Raw genomic sequence first — 19997 nt, 5'->3', positions numbered from 1 at the left:
ATACTGTGTGGAGAAACCATTTCAATAATTTAAATCAACAGTAACATTAAATCAATGAATGAATCAAATCTACCATGTTCACCCAGTATTAGCTAGGCGATTAACCCCTGTCTAATAAATATTGTGACAGTCCAAACAGGTTTTATATATGTGTGTATGTATAAATATAATGGGCAGGACTTCTACACCTAGAACTTTTCAGACCCTGGATCAGAAGAATTCCCACCAAAAGCTCCAATGGACCAATGAGGATGGCTCAAGACTGGTATGAGCCCTCTGAAAATTTCTCCAGAGACAGCTTGTGATGGACACAGCTTGACCCTGAAATAATCTCAGAAGATTATGAGATTAAATTATATGAAAAAGGGGGAGAGGTGAGACCTCAGGACTTTGTGGGCTGTATTATCATGTGTTCCTCTGGTTTCATTGCCTCAGAGAGGGGCCCTTTCAAGACACAAATTCATGATAATTTAGGTCTCCACTCTGTCCCCTGTGGGTTTTTCCCTCTCGTCTTGGTCTCCCAGTGATCTGCATTCATTTTCCATTCTTGCTTTCCATGATACACAGTTAATACTAATTAGATCTAATTTCTGAGTGGATGTGAGCCCCCTTAGTTCCTGCTAATCTAGTAGTTGCACACATGGATTTCTGTGAAATGTCCGTGCCCAACATTGTCATACTTTAATTGTTATAAACTATAAAACAATTCCACATTACTCATTGTATCATTATGGCACCAGCTTCTATGAGTAACTGTATGTATTCCTTTACTATTCTTGTACATACCCAAGTGACCCAAAATGCAAAGTAGATGGATGACTCACCTGTCTATAAGGACATTAGCTCCAGGCGCGGCCTCTACAGCAGGTTATTTAGATAGTGGGAGGAAACCTAATTTGCTCCAAAAAAAAGTCCTCACACCTCTACATGCAACCACCCACAGTAACAAAGCGCAGATATAAATAATGGCCTGGCAGTGTGGTGGAAGACATCATTGCCGCCATGATGAAGATAACACAAGTCTCCGTTCTTCTGCTCTTGCTGCTTCCGCTTTGTACCTTGGTCATCAGTGCGTCAGAAAAGATCAATGATTACGGTAGGTGGAGAGACAACCTTTAGCGACTTGCTACTTTAATATTTATAACAACTTCTGTCCTTTTCTGATAACTATAAGGACTTTTCATATGATTCAGGTACCTGTTTAGGCCACGGCCCCACTATCAGTATTTGGTCACTATTCGGTCAGTATTTTTTCTCAGGAGTGGGAGCCAAAACCAGGTGAGGAACAATCAGAGAAAAGGTGTAATAGAAACAAGTCACCAATTCTGCATTTATCACCCACTCCTGGTTTTGGCTTCCACTCCTGAGAAAAAATACTGATAGTTGGGCCGTGGCCTTAGAGTCAGTAACAATACGTCCAATGGGTGCATTGGTAATAGAGTAGAAGGCCATATATAAATCAGAACAATACTGGCAAAGACCCATCAGCCAGTCCACAATTGATAAATCCAAAAAAGAGAAGAACAAGGAGTTAAATGGCTACAAACAGTAAATATTTTATTGATGTACAGTACAGACCAAAAGTTTGGACACACCTTCTCATTTATAGATTTTTTCTGTATTTTCATGACTATTAAAATTGTACATTCACACTGAAGGCATCAAAACTATGAATTACCACATGTGGAATAATATAGTTAGCAAAAAAGTGTGAAACAACTGAAAATATGTCTTATATTCTAGGTTCTTCAAAGTAGCCACCTTTTGCTTTGATGACTGCTTTGCACACTCTTGGCATTCTCTTGATGAGCTTCAAGAGGTAGTCACCGGAAATGGTTTTCACTTCACAGGTGTGCCCTGTCAGGTTTAATAAGCGGGATTTCTTGCCTTATAAATGGGGTTGAGACCATAAGTTGTGTTGTGCAGAAGTCTGGTGGATACACCGCTGATAGTCCTACTGAATAGACTGTTAGAATTTGTATTATGGCAAGAAAAAAGCAGCTAAGTAAATAAAAACGAGTGGCCATCATTACTTTAAGAAATGAAGGTCAGTCAGTGCGAAAAATTGGGCAAACTTTGAAAGTGTCCCCAAGTGCAGTTGCAAAAACCATCAAGCGCTACAAAGAAACTGGCTCACAGGAGGACCGCCCCAGGAAAGAAGACCAAGAGTCACCTCTGCTTCTGAGGATAAGTTTATCCGAGTCACCAGCCTCAGAAATCGCAGGTTAACCGCAGCTCAGATTAGAGACCAGGTCAATGCCACACAGAGTTCTAGCAGCAGACACATCTCTTCAACAACTGTTAAGAGGAGACTTTGTGCAGCAGGCCTTCATGGTAGGAAACCACTGCTAAGGACAGGCAACAAGCAGAAGAGACTTGTTTGGGCTAAAGAACACAAGGAATGGACATTAGACCAGTGGAAATCTGTGCTTTGGTCTGATGAGTTCAAATTTGAGATCTTTGGTTCCAACCACCGTGTCTTTGTGCGACACAGAAAAGGTGAACGGATGGACTCTACATGTCTGGTTCCCACCGTGAAGCATGGAGGAGGAGGTGTGATGGTGTGGGCGTGCTTTGCTTTTGACACTGATGAGGATTTATTCAAAATTGAAGGCATACTGAACCAGCATGGCTACCACAGCATCTTGCAGCGGCATGCTATTCCATCCGGTTTACGTTTATTTGGACCATCATTTATTTTTCAACAGGACAAAGACCCCAAACACACCTCCAGGCTGTGTAAGGGCTATTTGACCAAGTAGGAGAGTGATGGGGTGCTACGCCAGATGACCTGGCCTCCACAGTCACCAGACCTGAACCCAATCAAGATGGTTTGGGGTGAGCTGGACCGCAGAGTGAAGGCAAAAGGGCCAACAAGTGCTAAGCATCTCTGGGAACTCCTTCGAGATTGTTGGAAGACTATTTCCGGTGACTACCTCTTGAAGCTCATCAAGAGAATGCCAAGAGTGTGCAAAGCAGTCATCAAAGCAAAAGGTGGCTACTTTGAAGAACCTAGAATATAAGACATATTTTCATTTGTTTCACACTTTTTTGTTAAGTATATAATTCCACATGCTTTAATTCATAGTTTTGATGCCTTCAGTGTGAATGTACAATTTTCATAGTCATGAAAATACAGAAAAATCTTTAAATGAGAAGGTGTGTCCAAACTTTTGGTCTGTACTGTATATACAAAAAAACGCAAAGAAATTGGCAGTACGTAGGATGACAAAATCCAGCACACTGGCTACCAGATAACAAATTTATGAGGCGATATCGGTATATATAGTAAATTATACATGTAGTATACTAAGTAGTCGTGAAGAAAAAAAAACAGTAACAATATAGAAGTGACAGCATATAAATTAAATGGAGAGCATACCTATATCAAAGAATAAGCACTGTTGTCATAGTGAATGTTTTCCCAGAATGCCAACAAGTCCGTTTGACCCATCATAGAATACATCTAAATCAGGTTGCCAGACCTCTATAGAGTCAATACACTTGTACAAATCTATTATCAGGCTTACATAGTAGTCTATAGGCACACACTGTACCACCATATGCCCCAAATTTCATACTGATGCTTTTATTTTGTATTATTTTTAATATGCAGAGTTTATAACTATTACTGAAGCACTGAAATTTGAAGACCGTGTGCTAGCATACAGGCTCCGTGCACAGGCCGGCCTGGGTCTGGCTTCTCTAACGCATGCTATTATTTCAGTGGAAGGTTAAGTATAGGCATACATTGTAAAGGGCATCTCTCAGCAGGATCAACCCTGCTAAGATGTTTATATGGGCATATAGGTATAGGAATATGAATAAAATGACAGTTTGATGTTTGCGATCCACTGTCTTATTCTAGAGAAATCCACATTTTTCTTAATATGTAAATGAGCTTTTATGATCTATGGGCCGGATACAGATCTCATTGGGAATTTACCTCCAAAGCTTATTTTAAATGAAAGGAAGCATTACCAGTGTGATATGTAATGGTTACCAGTGTGATATGTAATGGTTACCAGTGTGATGTGTAATGGTTACCAGTGTGATGTGTAATGGTTACCAGTGTAATATGTAATAGTTACCAGTGTGATGTGTAATGGTTACCAGTGTGATGTGTAATGGTTACCAGTGTGATGTGTAATAGTTACCAGTGTGATATATAATGGTTACCAGTGTGATGTGTAATGGTTACCAGTGTGATATGTAATGGTTACCAGTGTGATGTGTAATGGTTACCAGTGTGATGTGTAATGGTTACCAGTGTGATATGTAATGGTTACCAGTGTGATGTGTAATGGTTACCAGTGTGATGTGTAATGGTTACCAGTGTGATATGTAATGGTTACCAGTGTGATATGTAATGGTTACCAGTGTGATATGTAATGGTTACCAGAGTGATGTGTAATGGTTACCAGTGTGATGTGCAATGGTTACCAGTGTGATATGTAATGGTTACCATTGTGATGTGTAATGGTTACCAGTGTGATATGTAATGGTTACCAGTGTGATATGTAATGGTTACCAGTGTGATGTGTAATGGTTACCAGTGTGATATGTAATGGTTACCAGTGTGATATGTAATAGTTACCAGTGTGATGTGTAATGGTTACCAGTGTGATGTGTAATGGTTACCAGTGTGATATGTAATGGTTACCAGTGTGATGTGTAATGGTTACCAGTGTGATATGTAATGGTTACCAGTGTGATGTGTAATGGTTACCAGTGTGATATGTAATGGTTACCAGTGTGATGTGTAATGGTTACCAGTGTGATGTGTAATGGTTACCAGTGTGATATGTAATAGTTACCAGTGTGATGTGTAATGGTTACCAGTGTGATGTGTAATGGTTACCAGTGTGATGTGTAATGGTTACCAGTGTGATATGTAATGGTTACCAGTGTGATATGTAATGGTTACCAGTGTGATGTGTAATGGTTACCAGAGTGATGTGTAATGGTTACCAGTGTGATGTGTAATGGTTACCAGTGTGATATGTAATGGTTACCAGTGTGATATGTAATGGTTACCAGTGTGATGTGTAATGGTTACCAGTGTGATGTGTAATGGTTACCAGTGTGATATGTAATGGTTACCAGTGTGATGTGTAATGGTTACCAGTGTGATGTGTAATGGTTACCAGTGTGATGTGTAATGGTTACCAGTGTGATGTGTAATGGTTACCAGTGTGATGTCTAATGGCCGTTCTCCTGATCTCCCTGCAGAGCTGTGTGTGATTATACCTGACACATCTGCAGGTTCCTCTCTGCTCCAGCTTCCATCTCACTGGCACACAGGGTTACAATAGTGTTACAATACAGCAGAGCTGTGAGAGCTGCAGCAAATGTCTTTGTAAGGAGACATGTCTGTAAGTTAGTTATTTGTCTCACATCGGTAACTCTTCTTTTCATTTAAAATAAGTTCTGAAGGAGATTCTCAGGAAGATCAGTGTCCGGCCCATAGCCTTGAACAGCTCATTTACATATTGAGAATATGTGAATTTCACTGGAATAAAACATCGGATTGCAGATATCAAGATATCATTTTATTCAACTTTCTAGGACCTGCAAGCCCATTTAGAGAACAACTGACATTAAAGAAGTACTCCTATCTAATTTTATTTTTATTAAATGTGTGTACATGTGCATGTAATATAGTCTGAGTCTATGGTATACTCACCTACCATAGGTCTCTGTGGTGTACAGCGCTCCTCTTCTGAGGGACGTCACTGCTATTCAGACTAACCATTTCACTATATACTTTATGTGTGAGCTGGAAGTCTCTTTTACAATGAAAGCCTATAGTGTCTCGTTCTGGCACTTCATAGACTTACAGTGTAAAAGTCACTTCCGGGTCACATAGAGCGCAGCGAGACCTGGAGACTCATCAGAGGGGGGATGTCACTCAGAAGAGGAGCAGAACGGCGCTGGATCCCGGAGCGGTAGGTGAGTATATTATTACACTCACACTAAACTACATACACATATACACAGATTTAATAATAAAACAATTAGATGGGAATGCTTCTTTAACTGACTGACTCCCTTTAAATGAATGGCGAACTATGTATTTACTGAATGGCTTCGTCAGACCAAGAGCAGCTCTTCCATGGGCCTGGATCGATGAAGCAGGGAATTGCACTGTAATTAGTGTTGGATGTGCGAACTATTAAATTGGCTTACACTTTTTAACCATAGAACCGAATATATATTTTCATAGCGCTCTTCATGTTCCATCATGTTCATAAATAGAATACTGTATATATAGACAATATTTTAGAGGCATAGTAAAGCTTTATAAAACTGTGCAGAGCATGTCCACCTGGTGTCACCTCTCTGCTGCTACACATCAGTTTTCAGGCTTCAGCGGTGATATCCAATCTATAATATGTGACCGCTACAGCCAATCACTGGGTTCAGCAGTGATGCTGAGGCAGGTAGGCTGTTGTGGTCATTTGTTAAAGACGGAAAATCATGGCTGCAGCTGCGAAAACAAAGAATAGCAGGGAGCAGAAGAGAGGCAGCGCAGGGAGCAGCAGAGAGGCGGCGCAGGGGCAGCAGGGAGCAGCAGAGAGGCGGCGCAGGGGCAGCAGGGAGCAGCAGAGAGGCGGCGCAGGCGCAGCAGGGAGCAGCAGAGAGGCGGCGCAGGCGCAGCAGGGAGCAGCAGAGAGGCGGCGCAGGGGCAGCAGGGAGCAGCAGAGAGGCGGTGCAGGCGCAGCAGGGAGCAGCAGGGAGCAGCAGAGAGGCGGCGCAGGGGCAGCAAGGAGCAGCAGAGAGGCGGCGCAGGGGCAGCAGGGAGCAGAAGAGAGGCGGCACAGGGGCAGCAAGGAGCAGCAGAGAGGAGGTGCAGGCGCAGCAGGGAGCAGCAGAGAGGCGGCGCAGGCGCAGCAGGGAGCAGCAGAGAGGCGGCGCAGGGGCAGCAGGGAGCAGAAGAGAGGCGGCACAGGGGCAGCAAGGAGCAGCAGAGAGGAGGCGCAGGGGCAGCAGGGAGCAGCAGAGAGGAGGCGCAGGGGCAGCAGGGAGCAGAAGAGAGGCGGCACAGGGGCAGCAGAGAGGCGGCGCAGGGGCAGCAGGGAGCAGCAGAGAGGCGGCGCAGGGGCAGCAGGGAGCAGCAGAGAGGCGGCACAGGGGCAGCAGGGAGCAGCAGAGAGGCGGCGCAAGGGCAGTAGGGAGCAGCAGGGATGCGGCGCAGGGGCAGCAGAGAGGCGGTGCAGGTGCAGCAGGGAGCAGCACAGAGGCGGCGCAGGGGCAGCAGGGAGCAGCAGAGAGGCGGCGCAGGCGCAGCAGGGAGCAGCAGAGAGGCGGCGCAGGGGTAGCAGGGAGCAGCAGAGAGGCGGTGCAGGGGCAGCAGGGACTGCAGAGGGTAAGTAATACTTATTGTTTTACTTTCAAGCATTACTTGCCCCCAACCTTTTGTTCACCAAATTCCTGTCCTAAGATAATATAAATGCATGCATGTATATATTTAGTAATGGTTAAAAATAATATTTGTTCAATTATTTTTCTACAGGCTTGTATAATAAGATCTTCAATATCAAGCCAGGAAGCTGCCCCCCTCAGAGGTATTATATCAAGAATGAACATGAGGTATATCACAAGCTCTGTGACAGCGACACCGAATGCCCAAGGGACTTTAAGTGCTGTTTTGATAATGGCCACACAATATGCAAACCTCCTGCCAAGGGTAAGTGTCTGTCCTGAGTATGCCAGCTTCTGACTGTACTTACTGAATGTGGGAAAATATTCAGTTTTGATCAATCTTTATAAAATGGAGAATAAAAAATAGAACATGTACAACCTACTGTATATCTGCTTAGAAAAATTACTATTTTTTCTAAAATGATTTATTGTTTAAAGGAAATCCATCAGCAGGTTTTTGCTGTGTAATCTGAGAGAATTTGATGTAGGGGCTGAGACACTGATTACAGTGATGCGTCACTGCTCTGCATGCAGTCATTTTTATAAATTCTCCTCTGCTGCAGGTCTAGTCGTTCTCTGAATGTGCAGCTCTCTGTTACCCGCTCACACCACTGATTGAAAGCTTTGTGTACACTGTGCATAGGCAGAAAACTGCCAAAAAGTGTTGGGGGCGCGGTTACACAGAGCAAAGGACTAGATGGCAAAAGGCAGCTGGTCCTGTTTTGATAACAATCTGTAAACTATACAAGGAAGAAGAACATTGCAGCACTCACTGGTCATAATTAATTCCACAATTTTATTTCAAAAGATTAAAAAGCAGCAGGGAGACATATAAAGCACTTGGAAAGTACAGACAAAAGTCGTTTTGCGCTAGGTAAGCGCGTCTTCTTGGACCAGTGTTTTACATGCCTGGCTGCTTTTTAATCTTTTGAAATAAAATCTAATTGGAAATGAGTGCTGCAGTTTTCTTCTTCCTTGTATAGTTTACAGATTGTTTATACTTCTTCCTTCTGCTAATGCAAAGCACCACTGAAGTCATTGAGAATAACTATACTGAGACTGCCGGTATTCATTCTATGGACTTTTTCCTTTAGTGATAATCTCCTGCTGATAAAACACTGATTTTATTGAACAGTCTAGTAAGCGGCAGCTTCACTCTCACCTCCTCTGGCCTAAACAGACACCCGGCAGAAGTGAGAGCTGCTGCTGCTCTTTGACTTCTTTTAGATGTCAGTGTTGTCCACAGGAAGTGAGAGTGAATCCTGGGAGACCAAACACCAACATCGCTGGAACGCCCAAACCAGAGGTAAGCATAGCTGTTATTACTTTACATGGGGAAAAACATGCGTTTTTTCTGCCAGGGAGATGCAGAAATGCTGCAGAAATTTTCTGCTTCATTTCTGCATCGTGGGCACATAGCCTGAATCTTTTCCCACTAAACTATTTCTCAATCTGTTCAGTTCCTCTAGCTCCTCAGTTCCTCTTGCTCCTCATTTCCTCTAGCTCGAGTACCCGCTGCCTGCAGATCTGACTGCATGTTCAATATAACAGGTTCCTTTTAAAGGAAACTTGTCACCTTGGAAAATACTATTTACCTGCAGATATAGGGTTAATCTGAATGGAAATAGAGTTACACTGCTGCCTGGGCTACTTACTGAAAATGAACTTATTTCTTCTCAGGAGCCGTCGGCTTTCAGTCATGGAGCGGGTGTTATATGCACGCCACCTAAGTTCAGATAGAGGCGAGACCGGTTACATGAATTCGTTGGAATACTCGGGGAACCGTTATTCCGGGCGACCATAGGCTGCAGCTTAGATCATAGGCACAGGATAGATTCAATTGCTGACCAGACAGACCCATTTGACAAGAGTCCTAATAAACGGTAGAACAGTAACATTTAATGAGGCACGGCCAGTGCAATATAAATGTCTCTTTGAGCAACAGGCTCCAGTGATAACAGTACAGTCTCCTTTGCAGCACAGTAGTACACAGTCTATGCAGTAGCACAGTACAGCACAGTTTTAATGCATACACAACCACAGGCTTTTCCTTCACAAGGACTCAATAATACACAGCATTCTTTATCCTGCATTATCTTCCACACTGTTAGCTCAGGGAGTCTAACTGACCTTTGTTTAGCTTCCCTCCTGACCTGAATTCTGTTCCTTTGCCTTCTGTGAGATACAGATCATAAGCCACCTTTCTCTTCAGCTCTGGCCAGACAGTAACCAACTTCCCCACAAACCCCCTGGGGCTCTGCTAAAACACTCCCTGTCTCCTGTGACTGTGTTAACCCCTCTAGTTGCTGGATGCTTCTGGAGCACAAAACTTCCTGTCTCCTGTGCTTGTGTTACTTCTAATAGTTGTTGAATGCTTTTAAAGCAACAGCACTACTTCTGCATTGAGCATGGAGCGATTACAGTCGCCGCTCACAGCACTGCTCACTATACTGTGATTGGCAGCAGAAAGCATGCACCAGCACTTTGATTACTCGCTCTGCAGTCCATCTATGCAAAGCAAGCTGTCAATCAAAGTGTGCTGTGCTTTGTGCGGTGACTGTAATCACTGTGTGCCCACCCTGTGACTGAAAGACGGCAGCTCTTGGGTGGAAATAAGTTCATTTTCTCCCAGTAGCCACATTTTCAGTAAGGTGCCCATGCAGCATTGTAAGGCTATGTACTTACTTATATCTGCAAATAAACAGTGTTTTTCGAGATGACATGTTCCCGAACAGCATAATGGTGTTTTCACACCAGTAGATAACTGGAAAATGATCATTGATAGGAATGAACCTGAGTATCTGCCAGTGATTATCAAAAGAAAACAAGTGTTTGGATTGTTTATGCCAGCAAAAAAAAAAAATAGCTATTGGCAACACATCGCCATGTTTAAAAAGGGAATGTGCTGTTGATACATTTTGTCGCAATATCAGTATTTATTAGTGATCTCTCTGTCCCCATCAATGCGGCCTTAAGTTCTAGGCGCATTGCGCATACGCGGGATGTGGAGATCTAGAGTGCAGTTTATAGGGACCTGTGACGTTTAGGGGAGGGGGGGAATAAAAGATATGTCAAAGCAAGCAGACCTCTACTATGGGCCATGCAGGTATGTATAGATTTACTTTTCTATCACCTGTATGCCCATATTAGAGGTCCGATATCTCCCAGGGGGTGACAGATTCCCTTTACTCTTCATTAAAAATGATTTCAAGTTCAGCGCCATCAGGCGTTTTGAATAAGGATTCAAGCATATGGAAACACTGACAATATGGTGCAAAATGTATCAATCATCATTTATAAGGAGGCAGTTTTATATGTTGGAGCAGGCTGCACTGATACATGAACACCTATTGTTTAGGGATGTGTTCCATAAGTCACAACTACCTCACTGTTACCTTATCCAAACTTGAAAGGAATGACATTAAAAACTGCACACGGCACATCTAACTCCTCACTTATTCACCCTATGTTATTATGACCTGCTTGATTTAATGCATATTTAGACCAAAAAATCCTGTGTTCTTCCACAGAAAAAACAGGCATATGTCCATCTTTCTCTAATGCCTTCTCTTCTGCTCAAAAATGTAATGACAACTGCACATCAGATTCAGAATGCCATGGAACCTTCAAGTGTTGCCAAAAAATTTGTGGACGTACCTGTGTACCTAATTTAAATGATATGGGCAAACCAAGCATTGAGTCCACAGCAAGTAAGTTCATTTTTATTACAAGACAAGGTGTTTTAAATGAAAACTTTACTTTAACAAACTTTACATAAATCATTAGTATAAGAGATTATAAGAAACTTTGTAATATATGTTATCAGAGTGAACTGCATCTTTCTCCACTTATGAGACACTTCTTCTACTGAAGTTGAAAAACTGAAAAACAGCTCAACTCTATCTTGTTCAAGACAAGACAGACTGCCAGCAAGGGAGGTATCAGGTTATACCTCCTATTATACTTACAATGGAAAGTAGAGGGGAAGGACTAGTGAGGAGTAGAGTGAGAAAATAGGAAAGGGAGATACAGAGACTATGCTGAGCTTCCAGACAAGTCTTTTACCTCACCCCCATAGCTAGATTTACATCCACACTACTCAGTACTGCTGTATAATCTCCTCCACGCTACCTCTGCTTGTCCCTTTATTTTAAGAAATGAAGAGCAGGAAACCCTCTGTATGTGCTGTGCTATGTATATGGGAGTTATCATAGCAGCTCAGAGTCAATTGCACATTATTAATGGAGCCTTTAGAGGTCAAAACTGGTGAAAATCTGGCAATCTACAAACATAAAATAGCCAGAGATGCTGTTATTCTATAAAATTTGTCTGATGTCATCAGCTCAAAAAGGCAACCTTGAACAGACTTGACACTAGCCACTCTGTCTAGCAGATCCCAAACTATCCACAGCCTTCACCCTTTAAGTTGCACAGGATTCTGGACTGACAGAGGGGTCCCTGGGTTGTGTCAATGAAGTAGCTGCTGGCTGGACGTGTTAGCCTGAGGAAAGAGTGATCATATTAGCAGGGTTAGTAACTGAAGGGACAGAACCAGGAACAGAATCAGAAGACAAGTGAAATGAATTGCTAGGAGTCAGATACCAGGAGGTCTGTAAAAAACATAGTAGGACAAGTTGGAGTCAAAGTCAGGAGGGATTATGGAGCAAACAAGGTCAGGATCAAGCCAGGTGAGGAACAGGATATCAGCAAATAAATTGCACTAGATATGTACAAGGTAAACCAAACTCAATAAACGACAATTCCCTGCAATATTCTGAGAGTTTATGTAGTGTGTGTGGTACTGGCCCATTGGCACAGCAGAGAACTGATTATACCTGCTGAGCAGGTCAGCATACACAACTTATTCACAGCCACACAATTATCCCTAGGTAGACAGTGCCTGCGCCATCCAGTGATATTGACCATGACGTCTCCTCCACTGTTGTCCCTATAGCGAGTATATGGCGGCACCTGGTGACCGAAGCAGATGTTGTTGGAGCAAGTCCAAGTGTGTAATTCGACAGCCCCAGTCCCATCCGCCCTCCCAAATCATAGGGGGACATGTGGGAGTAGGAACGACAAAGGGATAGTGGCTAATGGTCTGTTCATGGAAAAGGGACCCTTGGGGTTATGATGTTCCTGAGCCTGCGGGGTTATGGCTGGGAGTAATTATGGTTTACTTGAGTTGTTTTTTTGATAGTCCCCAGATGTTCTGCAGCTTCAAGGACTATACCAAATTTACTACATTGTTCAGGTTTTAAATTTATCCAATCTAAATGTCAGAGTTTTATTGGGTGGGTGGTGTTGCTGGGGAGGAATAGGAAAAGAAGAGTAAAGAATGGGTCGAAGTTTGGGTCAGACCAACATACTGAGCAGGACAACACTGCATCCTACACTATCTACTGACCGCACCCAGGTACTGCAAATTAGCTCCTCATGCATTTGAATAGGAATGGATCTGCAATATCCTGGAATGGCCTGTGGAGCAGCTGCCGATACTGGTAACAATTGATCAGAGGAGGTGTTGGACACCCTCTGATCCGGACAGGTCATCAGTATCATAGTAGAGGACAACCTCTTTAAATGTATCTTTAGAGTAGTTGTTTTACTGTAAACTCATTCTCTCAAATTACAGCTGCCTTGCAATCTCCAGCACATTTTATTGCAGGAATTTCCTATATATTACCGCATTTCCCTCTATATCACACATCGACTTTTCAGGCTCACATCAAAGATTCATGTCAAGAACATGATGCTTCTAACAGTACACGTTATAGGAGGCATGATGTCATTTTGATGTGTGGTGTTTCGTCTGCTAACACTAGGGGTCCTACCGCTTACTTGATTGTGCAGTTATGACTTACTATAAGACAAACAGAATGATGAATCTTATTTTTGTAGGAACAGGATTTTGTCCTCAAGAGGCGATTTCTAACTGTGCAGTACAAGAAAGATCATTTTGTGATGATGCCTCATGTCTGGATGGCTACAAGTGCTGTCCCAAAATCTGCAGAACGGAATGCCAGGAAGTTCTTGCAGGTAAAATTTGAGTAGACCCTAAGGGCTTTTTCAGACAACTGTGTGAAAAATAATTGCAGCATGCACTATTCTCTTCCGTATTTCGGATGAGACTCGTCCAATCAAGTCTATGGGAGTGCAGAAAGAAATAAATTGGATCCCTTATGAATCCTACTTATTGCATCTGATTTTTCGGATACATTGCAGTTATTAATGTAGGAAACTGCATATGATCATGTATGTTTTAAACTTTTTAGACTATTGATGTATAAGTACGGAGGTAATATGGAATTAAAAAAACCAGACATACAGATACAGATCGGATGAGTTATCATATGTCCGTCTTAACCTGGCCTTAAAAGAAATTTTGAGAAAGAGTTTACTATTATACATTGACGTCAGTCACACTACTAAAAATGAAGCCAATAAATGAAATGTATGAGACTGGAACCAGCACCACACTAGTCCATAGGAAACCCCTAGTATTTCAGCTCAGCTCCATTTAAGTGAATGCAATATCAGACACAATGGCAATGGACAAGAGTCGTGCTGCTTCTGGAAGAAAAAAATTCAGATCCTTTCTTGTAACCTCAGACAACCCCTGTACATATATTAAAACGAAGTGTAAATGTAAGGCTATAGCCCCACTATCAGTATTTGGTCAGTATGTTTTCTCAGGAGTGGGAGCCAAAACCAGGAGTGGGTGATAAATGCAGAATTGGTGACTTGTTTCCATTATACCTTTTCTCTGATTGTTCCTCACCTGGTTTTGGCTCCCACTCTTGAGAAAAAATACTGACCAAATACTGATAGTGGGGCCGTGGCCTAAAGAGGAGGATCTGCCCTTATGTATACATTGCAAAGTAGTATGATAACGATAACCTGTTGAGCCTTTGCACCATCCATTTATTTCTCATAATTTCCTCTAAATGTACAAATGGTTTACATAAATGAAGCCTAGATACACCAATTAATTGTTACATGTTCATCTCTAAAGGGTTTGACCCTCTCCGCGCTCTTCCATCTCAAGAAGTCCATTGATATCTGCTGGGGTGCGCTCGCTTTCGGCAGTTATCGAGCACGTCTCCTATTCTTCTAAATGAGACAGGTGCAGGATACCTACTGATTGAAAACGCAGCCCAGCAAGTATAAGTAGACGTGACATCACCTGTCCTCCTCCACTTCTCAATGTGCATGTGAGTGGAAAGCGATAAACCCTTTAATCATTGGTTTGTTGTGTTTGTTTTCTCTTAGAACGAGCTGGTCAATGTCCTACAAGTGCACCGTGTGTTTTAGGAAGTGAGAGCAAACCCTGCTTATCTGACTATGACTGCCCATCTTTATTCAAGTGCTGTAAAAATTGCGGAAACAGATGTGTTAAAGCGCTGAACAGTAAGAAAATCAATTATGGTATTCTACATTCATAGAAGTAATAGCAGGTTCAATCCCAGGTTGGAACATAGGGCCCCATTCATTCAAAGCTTTTACGCCAGAATTCTGGTAGTAAAAAGCTTTGAAAAGTCACAACATTTTGGTTCACTGCTAAAATTTTGCGACTTATGTTGTTCTCAAACTATTTTCGCCCAGCTCCTACAAAGTGACTCCTGCATGCCGCCACATCAAGACCGGTGGGAAAATTGTGGTCTTGATGAATCGGAATCATAGTCTTTTGGTGCACGGGGCAGGGGATTCAGAAAATGTTCCACCACACTTGGTCCTTGAAGAAAAGTATTAATGTTAAATAGACAATCACTCACCTCCCCACGGAAACACACTAAAAACAAATGTGCATTTTTTTACCTGCATATTTTTTTCATCTAATGCTAGTCTATGGGGAAAAATCTGCACATAACACTCAGCGTACCTGCAAGAGAAATTGACATGTTGCGGATTTCATACACGCACCGCAGGTCAATTTGTGCTGAGTAAAAGAAAACACAGTGGGCGTCAGATTTCTATAAATCCCATCCACTTTGCTTGAATTGGAAGACGCTGCGTTTTGATTCAGAAAAAATACGCAACGTTAAAAACTCACCAAAATGGGCACACGGCCTTAAGGGAGAATCATCGAAACAAAAGTCAAGAAAATGTACAATACCAAGAACCACCACTAGGTGACTTCAGAGACTATCCATTCAAATGACAGCGTGCAGCTTTATTGGGTTGCATCATTTATTAAAGGAAGCAATTCTAATTATAACTTTATATTTTACATTTTATTTCTGCACTGTAATCCCTAATATAATTTTTATATGTGGAGCTTACACTTACATAATTCAATTAAATGAAATCTAATACACCGATGAAATAGATTAGGCAAAAGTCAAAAAAGACGACATTAATGTATTTTCCTATCTTTTATTCCAGTTCCTTCATTCCTACATAATAGCACTGGTACAATATTCCTGTTCGGAGGAGGAAAATGAGAAGCTGTCTATTGCTGCCACTGATCTGTGTGCTTTGGATGCTATTTGTGCACGCTTTTCCCTCTGGGTCATGTCCTATAATACTTGGGCCCTCTTCAGCTTGTCTCCTATTTTAACACCTATATATCAATGTTTCCAGTCATTTCTTCAGATCGCACTGTCCACTACATTGTCTTTTATATGGTCACTGTAGATCAGTGTTTCCCAAACCCCATCCTCACGGCCCCCCACAGGTCATGTTTTCAGGATCTCCTTAGTATTGCACAGGTGAGAGAATTCCTGATGCCTTGATGATACTTCACTCACCTGTGTAATACTAAGGAGATCCTGAAAACATGACCCGTGGGGGGCCGTGAGGATGGGGTTTAGGAAACACTGCTCTAGATATATTCCTCTACATTTGGGTTGTTCCTTATTTTTTGTACGTGTCACATTGTCTACATTGCAAAATAAAAAGTGAGTGTATGCAATAATAATGAGTAAAGATTTTTGTGGAATATCATTACATTATTGATCATTTTTCTTACAACACCCTCATAATTTTTGTCCACACAGAACTACAACCACGCACTTGTGAGGGTCTATGTAGATAACACTCAGTGTGAACAAAACTCTAATGTAGCCCATATAACTAGTAATACAAATGGCAAAGGCTCCGCTGCTCTGGACACCTGGTTGCTTAAAAATGTATGTTAGACTTAAAGGATCATTCCCAAAAAATCTATTTATCCCCTATCATTAGGTTAGGGGATAACACTTGTTGTGTATAAAAATATTATTAACCTGCAGATATGGAGTTAGTCTGCAGGTTTATAGTGTTCTGAACCTGCCCGGCGCCTGCACTTAAAGCCTTGCTGCCGGGATTTCATGAACTTTATTTCACCTTGGCATTTAGTTACAGAGGCGGCCGCCATGGTTTCAGTCACAACTCCGTGCATACATAGCGGCAGCAGTACTGACTGACAGCCGGCCCTAATGAAGAGTCCACTGTCAATCAGTGCGGGGGGCTCAGTTACAGCCACCGCTCTCTATACATAGAGCGGTGACTGAAACCGCGCCAACGCCACCCCTGTGACTGAACATCGAACGTTGCTGGGAGGAATAAAGTTCACTTTCTCCCTGCAGCGGTGCTCTAAGTACAGTGCCGGGTAGTCTGCAGTTTAACCCCATATCTGCAGGTTACTAGCGTTTTTTCATGTGACAGGATCCCTTTAATGATCGTTGGGGGTCCAACCACTGCCTCTGTGTGATCCTGACATTCGGGTTGTGGAACCCAGAGAACAGGCTTTACAGCCTCATCCTGAAAGGAGCGGAGGTGCGCCTACTTAGCGTCTACTCCATTCATTGTCTATGGCACTGCCGGAAGCCAAGCGCTGTACTCGAGACCTCCAGTGAACAGCAAGTTATGCCCTACAAGATAAGAAAAAGGTTAACCAGCTCACCATTCCTGTAGTCCAGCATGCATGGAATAACATCCTGACCAAACATTGAGTATAAGAAGCATAGTAGAAAATCCAGCTTCTGGCAATAATTAATAAAAGTAGAACATTTATTGAAATATTTAAAAATCCATGAAATTTAGTCTAGCAAACGGGGAACAGGAGGCAACATGGCAACGTATTTCGCTAACTGCCTTCTTTCTCAAGACCTGATGGGAAAAATTACCCATCTACCCTAAATCTACAGTGAAAGAATCCAATTGGATGAGAATAAAACTAATCAAGCAAACATGAAAAACACACATTGAAAAACAATAACGATAGAGACACAAAACACGAAAATATCACAATGACATTTGCTAGACTGAATTCTGAATTTCATGGATTTTTAAATACTTCAATAAATTTTCTATTTGTATTAATTATTGCCAGAAGCTGGATTTTCTGTTATACCAGTTATACCCTACGCCATGCATAAGGGATCATTTCAATTTTTTGGGGGGAAAATAACTTTAACTTCATTAAACCATAGAATGTTAGAATTGGGACCTCCAGGGTCAACATGTCCAACCTCCTGCTCAATGCAAGATTAACTAAACCATCTCAGGCATATGTCTGTCCAGCCTCTGTTTGAAGATGGCCATTGAAGGAGAACTCACCAGCCTGTTCCACTTATTAATCACCCTCACTATTAAAAAGTATTTTCTAATATCTAATCTGTATATGCTCCCTTCCAGTTTCATTCCATTGCTTCTCGTGTTTCCATGTTCAAATGAGAATAAGGATGAGCTTTTCATACTGTGACATCCCTTCAGATTTTTGTAGACAGCTATTAAGTCTCCTCTTAACCTTCTTTTTTGCAAGCTAAACATTCCAAGATCCTTAAACCGTTCCTCGTAGGACATAGTTTGCAGTTCACTCACCATCCTGGTAGCTCTTTTCTCCAGGTTTTCAATATCTGTTTTTAAAATGTGGTGCCCAGAACTGGACACAGTATTCCAGATGAGAGAGGAGAGGGGGATATTGAGCTCACCACGCCGTGCGGTCCAATGCTGGAGGTTGAAATCCGTATGGAGGGTGCCGGTTCCGCTGGTGAAGTTCAGCCAAGTAATTAAATTGTGAGAATTTCTTCCTATTCCAGATGAGGTCTGACCAAGGAGGAGTAGAGGGGGATAATTACTTCAAGTGATCTAGACTCTTTGCTTCTCTTAATACATTCTAGAACTGTGTTTGCCTTTTTTGCTGCTGCATCACACTGTTGACTCATCTGCAGTTTGTGATCTATTAGTATACCCAAGTCGTTTTCATACATGCTGTTGCTTAGTTCTCTTCCTCCCATTCTGCAGATGTCATTATCGTTTTTCTTGCTCAGATGTAGGATCTTGCATTTCTCCCTGTCAAATACCATTCTATTAGTCACTACCTGTTGTTCAAGCTTACTTAGATCCTTCTGAATCCTTTCTCTGTCTTCTCTAGTGTAAGTTAACCCTCCTATATTTGCATCGTCTTCAAATTTGTTTACCTTCAGTTCTATTATCTAGATCATTTATAAAAATGTTGAACAACACTGGGGCCAGGATAGAGCCTTGTGGTACCCCAGTTCAAGCACTCTTCCAATTGGATGTGCACCCATTTATTACCACTCTTTGAACACGATCACTGAGCCAATTATGAATTCACCTAACCGTAGCCTGTCATTCTCATAATTAGTAATTTTTCTATAAGGATAGTATGAGATACTTCATCAAATGCTTTGCTGAAGTCGAGATATACTATATCTACCACATTTCCCTGATCTACCAAATCAGTGATTCCATCATAGAAGGAAATTACCGTATTTTTCAGACTATAAGACGCACCGGACCATAAGACGCACCTAGGTTTTTGAGGAGGAAAATAGGAAAAAAAATTTACGCAAAAAATGTGGTCATGATGCCCTGTTATGGGGGAGAGGGTCTGCTGCTGACACTGGTATTGGGGTAATGTCCCCCAATTCTGTTAATATCCTCCATCCTGGTATGCATGGCCCCTCCTTCCTGGTATACGTGGCCCCCATCCCATCCTGGTATAAGTGGCACACATCCCCATCCTGGAATGCATGGCACCCCTTGGTCCCCCATCCTGGTATGCATGGCACCCTTAGATCCCCCATGCTGGTATGCATGGCACCCCTTGATCCCCCATCCTGGTATGCATGGCACCCCTTGATCCCCCTTCCTGGTATGCATGGCACCCCTTTGATCCCCCATCCTGGTATGCATGGCACCCCCTGATTCCCATCGTAGCATTCAAGGCACCCCTTGATCCCCCATCCTGGTATCCATGTCACCCCTTTATCCCCCATCCTGGTGTTCATGGCACCCCTTGATCCTCCATCCTGGTATTCATAGCACCCCTTGATCCCCTATCCTGGTATTCATAGTACCCCTTGATCCCCCATCCTGGTATGCACCCCTTGATCCCCCATCCTGGTATGCATGACACCCCTTTTTCCCCTATCCTGGTATTCATGGCACCCCTTTATCCCCATCCTGATATTCATGGCACCTCTTGATCCCCCATCCTGGTATGCATGGCACCCCTTGAGCCCCCATCCTGGTATGCATGGCACCCCTTGAGCCCCCATCCTGGTATGTATGGCACCCCTTGAGCACCCATCCTGGTATGTATGGCACCCCTTGAGCCCCCA

The 19997-nt window shown here is 42.6% G+C and overlaps 1 protein-coding gene across 1 annotated transcript; it reads left to right on the top strand.

The window, feature by feature from the left end:
* The first annotated feature begins 942 nt into the window (after positions 1-942).
* LOC141272812 (uncharacterized) lies at positions 943-16345 on the top strand. The gene is made up of 6 exons (XM_073683885.1): positions 943-1096; positions 7517-7690; positions 10956-11135; positions 13327-13464; positions 14698-14835; positions 15811-16345. Exons 1-6 carry the CDS (start codon positions 1003-1005, stop codon positions 15867-15869), a joined length of 783 nt encoding a protein of 260 aa, XP_073539986.1. The 5' UTR covers positions 943-1002; the 3' UTR covers positions 15870-16345.
* Positions 16346-19997: the final 3652 nt, after the last annotated feature.

Source organism: Phyllobates terribilis, unplaced genomic scaffold (genome assembly GCF_046119375.1).
Source record: "Phyllobates terribilis strain yellow unplaced genomic scaffold, ASM4611937v1 Scaffold_5__5_contigs__length_657084704, whole genome shotgun sequence".
NCBI classification, from domain to species: domain Eukaryota; kingdom Metazoa; phylum Chordata; class Amphibia; order Anura; family Dendrobatidae; genus Phyllobates; species Phyllobates terribilis.
This window is presented reverse-complemented; position numbering and strand designations above follow the sequence as displayed.